Source organism: Balaenoptera ricei, chromosome 20 (assembly GCF_028023285.1).
Source record: "Balaenoptera ricei isolate mBalRic1 chromosome 20, mBalRic1.hap2, whole genome shotgun sequence".
Classification (NCBI taxonomy): domain Eukaryota; kingdom Metazoa; phylum Chordata; class Mammalia; order Artiodactyla; family Balaenopteridae; genus Balaenoptera; species Balaenoptera ricei.
In genome coordinates, this window is record NC_082658.1 from 35,558,838 (window position 1) to 35,568,157 (window position 9,320).

Sequence of the window (9,320 nt, forward strand, 5' to 3'; positions counted from 1 at the left end):
CTGGTGCTCAAAAATATGTTAAGCAGATATTTAACAACTGATCTGATAAATATGTAACACACATTTAACAACACATTATAAAATTCCTGACCCAAGGCATTGATTTCCTAATTATAATGGCATATAAATCTTTTAGAATAAACATAATTCATATTATTCTTCAGAAGTCGTGAAAAAAATGATGTGATAAAAAATAAAAATCTTTTAGTTAAGTTAGGAAGAAGCAACATGCCCATTTGAGAGAAATACAATTGAGATGCTACCAATGAGGCAAGGAAAGACGGGCAATCTGGAACTGCAGTAACAGTAACTACAATGGAAATAACCATTTAAGAAGTTTCAGCAGCAATGAGTATTTATTATTTTGAATAAAATGTACATTAAACTTTAATATAAAAATCATCAAAAGTGCTATATTGGATTATTTTAATATTAATTTATCCCCGCATGTCATCGAGTAGCTACACATTTTACCTTTTTTTTTTTTAAACTTCTGACACAGCATTACGATCATCTAAAAACTGTCCAATGTTAAAACATAAAAAATATTAGTTTATTCTTCAAGAAAAGTACCACCAGTGATGAGTTACTGAAAGTGAAAAATAAAACAGATGCTAGAGAATCAACTTTTTGCAAAAAAAATGATCACAGAATTTCACAGGGGTATGCAAAGTTCAAGGCAGTTTAGACTCTCAGCAGAACATTTTTATGATATAACATCCTAATAGCGTGGGTTATCTCTTTTGGAGGCAGGTTGCTGGTGTGCCAGAACTCATCTTCTCTTGCCTATTTTCCAAGGTGAACCAAATGTTGTCTAATGCTGCACACCTCCCATGACCCCTAAAATGTTTAATGTAGAGGAAAAACTGATTTTTCAGTCTGAGAAATAGCCCTTAGAGTTAAGTTTGTCATCGAAGACACAAGTCATTGCTCACAGAAGAGAACCACATCCATCCTCCACCCTCAGGCCACCCCCATGCCTCTGGTCTGCGGCAATGCCAAGTCCATCCTCTCCCACACCAGTCCTGGGTGCATTGGCTGACGAAGTGAGAGCAGGTCCTTCAGACCACACATCCCGTTTGGTCTCATTCAGTCCTAAGCAAACAAGCTTCTCTGGTTTGCCACGAGAGTCGTCTGACTCTCCCGCCTCTTGGCTTTCTTGCTCCTCTGTCTCACCTTCCAGCACAGGGCGCTGGAGGCTAACAAAAAAAGTCCCAATGACAGAAGGACCAGACCTAAGATGGAGATGATGGAGCCATGGGAATTGAAGCTGTAAGCCACGGCAGTGACCGCTATCCCGGCGATGAGGACCACCACGGCGAAGGGGATGATGCAGCGGTAACAGGAGAGCTCAGCGCCCCCCGTGGCGGCTGTCAGCTGAATCTCATTGACCAGGGGGACCATGGTTACCATGACTTCACCATTGGAGCTCTTCTCCATTGCCACTGGCTTGGGAGACTTCGGGGTTCCCAGGATCTCCTTTATGGGCTCTTCAGTCATTTTTACAGTATGTCTCCTAGCTGAGTTCACAGACTAGACCTGGGTGGTCTCACCAGGGTGGAAGCTGTGGAGGAGAAGAGAGGAGATGCCAGTTAAATGCATCAGAGTAAGCCCCACAAGTAGGAGTAAAGAGCTGGGGGAAAGACCACTGTGTTCTTTTCTAGGAGGCATGGATGCATGTGAAAATCAACTTTAATATATTTTTCTCCTAATTGTTTGCATTCTCTTTGCATTGAGAAGAAAGCAAGATAAAGCAGAGAACCATAAAGAAAGGGAAGATATAAAAAGCAGGAAGCACTTTACAGTGCTTAATACACTCTGGTGGTCTGCAAATGTTTTACAAGCTTTTCTGCTTTGTCTATTGCTTTTCTTTCCTCTAAACACACAGAGAAGCCTCAGTCTTAATCCCAAAACAGCCTCATTCAAGAGGAGAACACGTTATAAACAACACTTCACACAGTCCCTTCCACGCTCACAGCAACCTAGACTCTGCCGGCGTTTCCAGGCATAACATACACTCTTTCCAAACTATTGCCCATTCGCTGTGCACCAAAGCAACGTCAAGACCAGCAATCAGCGTACAAATGATGTTCTTCTACATCAACTGACAGTTAACAAGTCTTTATTGTTGTAGCTATTAAATACAGCGAAACATGCATCCTGGGTCCATGATGCGGGTGCAGTTCGGCAAAAATTCAGGGACAATAAGGCTAGGATTTGTGATCTAAAATGCGGCAATATCCTCTGATCCATTTGAAAAGGGAAAAATAAGAAAAATAATTCAACAATTTTTTAGACAAAATTTTGTGCTTTTTTTATGTTAAAGAGAAGATCAATATTATTATGATAATTAGCTGTCAATTCACAAATTTTCCATTAAACTTAACAAGGAATTTTGATATTATATATACCACATGTTTAAGAAAAATAAGCAGACTAGATAAGCATAAAGATTTACAAGTTCATTTTTACCCCACGCTGCTGTGTACAAAATCTTCCTGCGCTGCGCTGTATCTTTCTAAATATTTTGAATCTGAACATTTCAGGGTGAAAGCTGAGCCTCTTGATCAAAAGCCTCTGGTTGAAACGCCATCTATGAGAAATCAGTGAACACTCCTCTCTTGCTCAGACATGGTAAGTCATTTTCCTTTACCATCGAGAAGTGATCCAGCAGCTAAAAGGTTGAGCAGTTATAGTTACTGAAAGCATTTAAAGGAAGATACTGGAGATGATTTCAGTGAGATGAATACTTCGATCATATTAAGCACCCACTGAAAACTAATTCAACACCAAATCAAACTTCACAGTTTCTTCCTTGCTCTGGGAGGTCAAAAATATCACTCCTTGTGCAATGAACTAAAAGTTAGAGCTGCCTATTTGCATGGGATTTTTAATCACCAAATTAATCACTGCTGTTCAATGATACCTTAAATACTGGCTAGGCCAGTAAAAGGATATTTGAGGTTCTGTCTGAAAGAAAAAAAATCTTCACCCCAAAGCTGAGACTTCAGCTAACCTGAAAATGAAGCTCCGTCCCCCAAAAACTTACACGGACCCGTACCTCAGAGAGAAGCAATCCATTACCAGGGAAACCACTGGACTTGGGAGGGAAGGAACAGCAGCGTCTGAGCTTCTTCTGCGACCTCTGGGAAGACAGCCTGTAACAGCACGTCTGTCAATAAAGTGACAGGATAGGGATCTCCTCTGGGGAAAAGAAAAGATATAAAATACTATATGGTAGGTTTTAGATCCTGGAGCTCTTTCTTTTACTCTATCTCTTCCTAAATGACGCTTGTCTTTCCCTCTCTCTCTTTTTATTTCCTCCCCCGCCGGATTGCCCCTCCCTGCCATTTTTTTTTCTTCGTTCTTTTCCTTGCCAGCAGATTCCGAGTTTTGGCTTCCCCCAGCTCTGCTCAGTGACATGATAAGTCAGAATCATTCTAGAGTCCCTAGAGACAGGAGGCAGCTTTTACTTTTATTTCTCTTGCAGCATTTACCGAGTGCACTGCTTTGCATTACTCATTTTTTCCCCAGCCAACCTCCAGATCTTCCTCCCGCCCAGCAGGCATTTTCACAAGAAAATCCCAGAGTCAGCGTTGCAGACCCAGCTGAGGGGACAGAGCCGAAGGGATAGACACTTTTAGGGCGGGAGGAACAGCTGTGAAGTCATCGAGCAGCTGAATCCAGCCTCTAAGCCAGCAAAAATCTATGTTCCCAGGTCTCCCGAGTATTCTTTCTTCATATATGTGTGCTGGCCATCTGAAGCTTAACCCATCCCCCCCTTATTTGATATTAATTCATTTAGGAACAAGGGTGGGAGATACAAATGTTTGTGACTAAGGGGGAAAAACAGTCATTTTGATTTAAACATGATTACTACTTGTGCTAGGAAGTGAGTAACTTCGGCAATGCTGAAATCATCATTACCATCACGGTCATTATACAGCACCTGCAAGGTGCACGCTATAACATTAATTCTCACTAGTTTACAAATGAGTTTATAGATAGTTTATAAATGAGGCTCAGAGAGGTTAAGTAATCTGACAAAGTTCACACAGAGAGAAACCCTTGGTTTGAACTCTAGGCTTTAAGGAGCACACACATTATATAAGGAGCTGTTAAATGTAGATTCTGATTTAATAGGTCTGTAGCAAGCTCCTGGCTGATGTCAATCTGCAGATCCTTGACCCACTTAAAGGAGCAAGGTATTTGAAATATTCAAACCTATATGGTTTGACATGTCACGCTCTCAAACAATAAAGGTCTGTTTCCCACCCCCTGTCTGCAAATGGACTTAGAGCTTTAGAATTTCTTACAGATAAGCTATTTAAAATTTTAAAGCCCCAGATTGTCTTCTGGAGGGAAAAGTGAGATAATACTGGGTGACTATTATAAGTTCATCCCTATACTTCTGTAGCTAAAAGTTATCCATCCTCCATTTTTAATCTATACAAGTTTTAATAATATCTTTTTAATTGGTACAACTAATACAACAAATATAAATTAAATCTTGAAAGAGGGTTGTTTTCCTTCTTTCTATCGAGTTGTTAGATTTCTCTAACTTCTGGTGGAGGGCATGGCCATTCTCAGGCATCTCATCTCTGTTCTACGAGAGCCCACTCTTTCCATCCTTGTCTAGAAATAATACCTTGGTGATTTTGTCATGAAGGGAGAGGGACCAGAAGTCCTTTTTTCTAGAATGGAAATCAGACAAAGGGCTTCTTCATTAAAAAGAAATAAAGTTGAAAATTTCCTGAGGCCTGGCTGGGTGGGGGGAGCCCAGCCTGCTGAGGATGATGAGTATCTGGAGGGCCTCGGCCACGACCATCCTCAGACTTTAAGAATGTGGGATGTAAAGGGACACATTCATCCTCCAGGAGGAGTGCTGTCACTTGGTGTTTGAGAAGGGGTACTTAGAACCACGGCATTTCAGCACTTGCCAGCAATGCCCTGGGAGGACAGGGATATTGGGAGCCACGGGCCACATAATTGGAGGTTCGTGAGAAGCTCCTTATGAGAAAAGCAGTCTTCCCACTGTGAACTGTGGCCTTCGGGGGCAATTCCTCTTTCCTTTCTAGCAGGGGCTGCTTTCTCCCCAGCATAATCCAATAACCCCACTGAAGCTTTGAATATCATCACCCTTTCCTGTTGACCATGTTCCCCCATTGTCAAAGTCAAAGGTACATGATTTGAACTTCTTCCAGAGAGAAGCCAGAGGCACCTTTTTTTGATGGTGACCTCTTGGCTGAACTTATAATGAGGGACAGTGAATGCATCTGTGCGCTGGGAGCAGGGTTGGTTTGTCGTTATGGCTCCTAATACCCAAGCTTTCCTCAGCCTTTTCAGGCTTCAGATGTTACATTCACCCTAATTCTTCTTCAGAGTATGTGCATCTGCCCAGATACACATCTTCAGATTGCTAGTAGACAACTGATGGTTTGTACTGATAAATACAGAGAAGTAGAAAGCTTTGGGATAAAGCAGAAATTATATCTGAAGAATAGATACCTATCATTATACCCAGGAACACCTGCAGTTTTAAATGATTCTTACCTCTTCAAATTAAAATTCAAAGAATTCCTAGTGATCAATGCCTGATGTCTTTGAATGATTTTTCCTCCCTCCTCTCTGCGCCTATAAGATATTAAACATTCCTGAGAGTGCCTTAAGAGACACCTGCCCCCAAATGCAAAATCTCATTCACAAAGCAACCAGCCTTCTTTCTGCAAGACTTCTTTCAGAAGGGAGACGAAATCTTTCTGGTTCTTTTTAAACAGAAGGCTCCGGGAGATTCCTTTAAGCTTGGAGAACTTTTCAGAAAGCTTCTAATTCATGAATTAAATCTACATCCTCCTACCCCACCCCACCCCTCCAAAGACATTCCACATTTCTTTCCCAGTTTCAAAAACCAAAGCAAAGATCCTTACCTTTCCCAGCCAGAATTGGACTGACACAGCTGCCAGCTCCCGGCCAGGCCAACAGCTAGCCAGAGACGGTGATGCAAATCACTATGCTAGGGACTGTAAACAAAGTACTCACCAAGGCTTAAACACAATTAAGGGACCAGAGAAAAATTGATGAGAGGAAATTCCTTAAGTGCTGTTGTATTTTCTTCCATATTTCCCTCTATGAAAATAGAATCCATGTATTTTTTTTAAAAGGGACCCAAGTTTGGAAAGAGTGTCCTCCTTTGTTTTTCTTTCTTTGTATCCTCATTCGGGCTTCCATTTTCAAGGTTTTCCCTATCCAAAGCCCCCATTCTGATACTATCCCTCTGTAATACTGTGAACCTGCAGAAAAGAATTTGTAATCCTTGTTCTATACTTCTAGGAGGGTGTGGGGTTGGGAGAGTATGTGCAGTGGGGAGTGAAAAGGCAAATTAATTTTTTCACCATAACAAGCAAGTAATAAGAGGAGTAAAGGAAGAAGAGATCCACTGATGGCGAAATGGCATTTGGTTCCTTGTGTGGACCCTCTCCCTAAAGCCACAGGAGAGGTCTTATCAGTGCTGTTCATCAGAGGGGGGCAAGGCACCATGGAAATGGTGGTACAGAGGAAAATCACATCTCTTAGCAACTGAGCTAAACTTCCACCAAAGGTATCATAAAAAGCAGAATTAGGAACACTTGCTGTTCTGGAGCAAGTTCCCCCAAATTAAAAAAATATCTAGTTTTACTTAGAAACAAGCCAGAAACAAAGTCATTTAGGGAAGGGAGATATAAAAGTGGAGGAAGACAATGAAGATCGTGAGTACCATGACCAAGAGGAGATTTTGCCTGTTTCCCTTCAGTAGAAGCCAAAAGGGTTCAGTTTCTCAATTAGAAAGGGTACTATTTTGTTCTTGCCATTGGGTCGATGCTGTTGAAGACCTGGAAATTTCTCCTGTGGGAACACACAAACTTTTCATTTTGTGAAGAGCACCCCCATGTGCATTCAATTACTCTCCCATATTTACTTTCAGTTTGCTTTTGCTTGGTGTGGTTGAGTTGGCTAATTTTCAGCAGGCCTGAAGATGCCAGTTCCTCCCAGTTCTCTGTCCAGTCGCCACATGCCTTTGATCTCCGTCATCACCCAGTCCAATTGGATTCAGTGAGATTTGGGAAGCTGGCCAATTTTTCTTCTTTCCAATGCTTCTTTTAAGGGTGTGTCTGCATTTAAGCTCTGAAATCATGGACATTTTGGAAAGTGATCTGTGTTTGTGTGTTCATTTTGGATAACAGGTCATATTATTTCTACTCCTACCCCTGCCCCAAAGCACTTCTCTTTGAGGTCTAGGACATCAAATAGGGAGATCTGATAGTAACAAGTGGAATAATGGGTATGCCTCAGATATAAGTTTATATTTTACTATTTGCTGGTCAATTTTAAGGTACCCCAAACTCATAAAAATCCACGCAGATATAGAAAGGAAAACACATCTTTTAGATGTACACCCTGGTCACCATTCTCTTACCCATTTTGTTCTGAGTCACTATGAAAGATTGCATAAACATTAAAAAGCAGAATTGCTGAAATCAAATAACACGGTGGGACCTTAGGGAAGGATGAATAAACTATCTTTCACTTCATCAAGAACTAATTGTCATTCTGGCCTCAGATGAGAAGAACTGATTTTCTTGTTTAAAAATCTGAGTATATACTAAAACAGCTATGATAACATTCCCATGTATCTGGCACAATCCTTTATATTTGTGTACATTATTTTTTTTGAGGCCTAAGATGAGGAAGCTCAGAGGTAAAGAGTTATAGCAAATTGGACTGACACTTTCCCAAGACAAGTGCACAGCACTTGGGTCAGCTTCCCCTACTGGGCTATGGATCATGTATTCAGGGGCTTGTACAGCCCACCATTTTTGCCTTTTCCAGAGAAGGAAAGGGAGGGACAATAGTACCCTCCCCACTTTGCCCCTCCTCTTGATCCCTGATAATATGGGGCCCTTCTATGCTTTTTACAGAAACAATCTCCCCCTAGCCTCTGGTGACAAATGTCACTTGTCCATAAAATGATGTGCACAAACATCGTGTGACCCCAATCCACACCAGATCAGCACAACATTTCTAGGTTTCAACATCAGTCTGGTCCTGGGGATTTGAAACCACCCTGTAACAAGTAAAATTTTCTAAAAGCTAATAATCTACAATGTTCTGTAAGGGTCAGTTAGCTTCTCTTGTTCCATATTCATAGAGCAGAACATACCTTCTGACCTGATTCATCATATCCCAGTTGTGTAGCTCTGGTCTTGAAATGACTGGCATGGGATGGGCTCACCAGTCTGGCCCTCCTCCACATAATGAAACATTCAGTTGAAACCATAGATTTTAAGCTCTGTGCTTAAGTAAGAGGAATGTTGAGTTTATTTTCACAAGTAGATTTTGTTATCTCCAGTTTTTAGAGAAAGAAATGGGGGTGTAGTGGGTGCCACTATCCCCAGGTCTAACTCCAGGTTGCTTCATTCTGAGTCAACCTACATGATACATCCAGTTTGAAGAGGAGAGAACACAAAAAGGCTTATCAATCATCTAATAGGCACCACTGATATACAGACCCTGTCTCAGGTCTTTGTATTTTTATTTTACTAGTGAGGAAACTAAAACTCAGCAGTGTTAAGTCCTTAACTTGCCTGGGATGCACTGATAGTTACTACACACCTTTTGGGTGCCAAGAACTTGTTGAATGTTCCAGTTGAGCATATAGAAACCAGTAAGTAAAGCATGATTTCTGCTCTCAGGGAGCTTATACTCTAGGACAGTAAAGCCACAGGTAATCTTTCTGCTAGAGGGAATACCAAACAGCTATGGGAGATCCTTGGAAGATGAAACCAGTCTGGTCCAGGTGGCAGGGAAATCTTCATGGTAGACTGGTACTTGACAGTGTAAGTAGGGAAGGAGAGAAGGTGATTCTAGTTGGAAGGAACAGCCTATATATAAACATAGCTCAGAAAAGTGAAAATCTGCAGAGAGCTTTGAGTAGCCTGTGTGGCTGAATTTGAGAGAGCATGGGGCAGACAGGGAGCAGTCCAAATAAGACTGGAAATGGTTGCTGGTGAGATCATTGCTTCAGGGTTGAGTTTAGACTTTATTTTGAGAGCAATGTGGGTTTTGAATAGGATGGCATGGTCGGCTCTGTGCTTTGTCAGTAGTAGCCTGGCATTAAAGTGTTGGGATGCACAGGGCCGGAGGCGGGGTGCTGGGGGTGGGGAGTCAAAACGGGGAAGCCAGAAAGTGTGCAAATTAGAGAACCTTTGTGAATGTCCACATGAGAGTGCTGGGGGTCTGATAATGGAAAATGCATACAGGTGGGGAGTCACTACAATGGGTAG

At 41.6% G+C, this 9,320-nt stretch overlaps 1 protein-coding gene across 2 annotated transcripts; it reads right to left on the reverse strand.

The window, feature by feature from the left end:
- Positions 1 to 337: 337 nt before the first annotated feature.
- On the reverse strand, positions 338 to 5,983 carry TMEM100 (transmembrane protein 100). Of its 2 annotated transcripts, XM_059907348.1 has the most exons (4): positions 5,928 to 5,976; positions 5,554 to 5,634; positions 3,062 to 3,204; positions 338 to 1,564 (listed from the first exon to the last, which is right to left on the reverse strand). In XM_059907348.1, the coding sequence occupies exon 4, from the start codon at positions 1,498 to 1,500 to the stop codon at positions 1,096 to 1,098; it is 405 nt and encodes a 134-aa protein (XP_059763331.1). In that variant the 5' UTR covers positions 1,501 to 1,564; positions 3,062 to 3,204; positions 5,554 to 5,634; positions 5,928 to 5,976; the 3' UTR covers positions 338 to 1,095. The 2 variants fall into 2 exon arrangements, with proteins under 2 accessions (XP_059763331.1, XP_059763332.1); XM_059907349.1 differs by lacking the exon at positions 5,554 to 5,634 and having other exon boundaries at positions 5,928 to 5,983.
- Between the last annotated feature and the right edge of the window lie 3,337 nt (positions 5,984 to 9,320).

Bases quoted from the DNA above. Each gene is read 5' to 3' on its own strand.
- TMEM100 (XM_059907349.1), bottom strand. From the start codon at position 1,500: ATGACTGAAGAGCCCATAAAGGAGATCCTGGGAACCCCGAAGTCTCCC.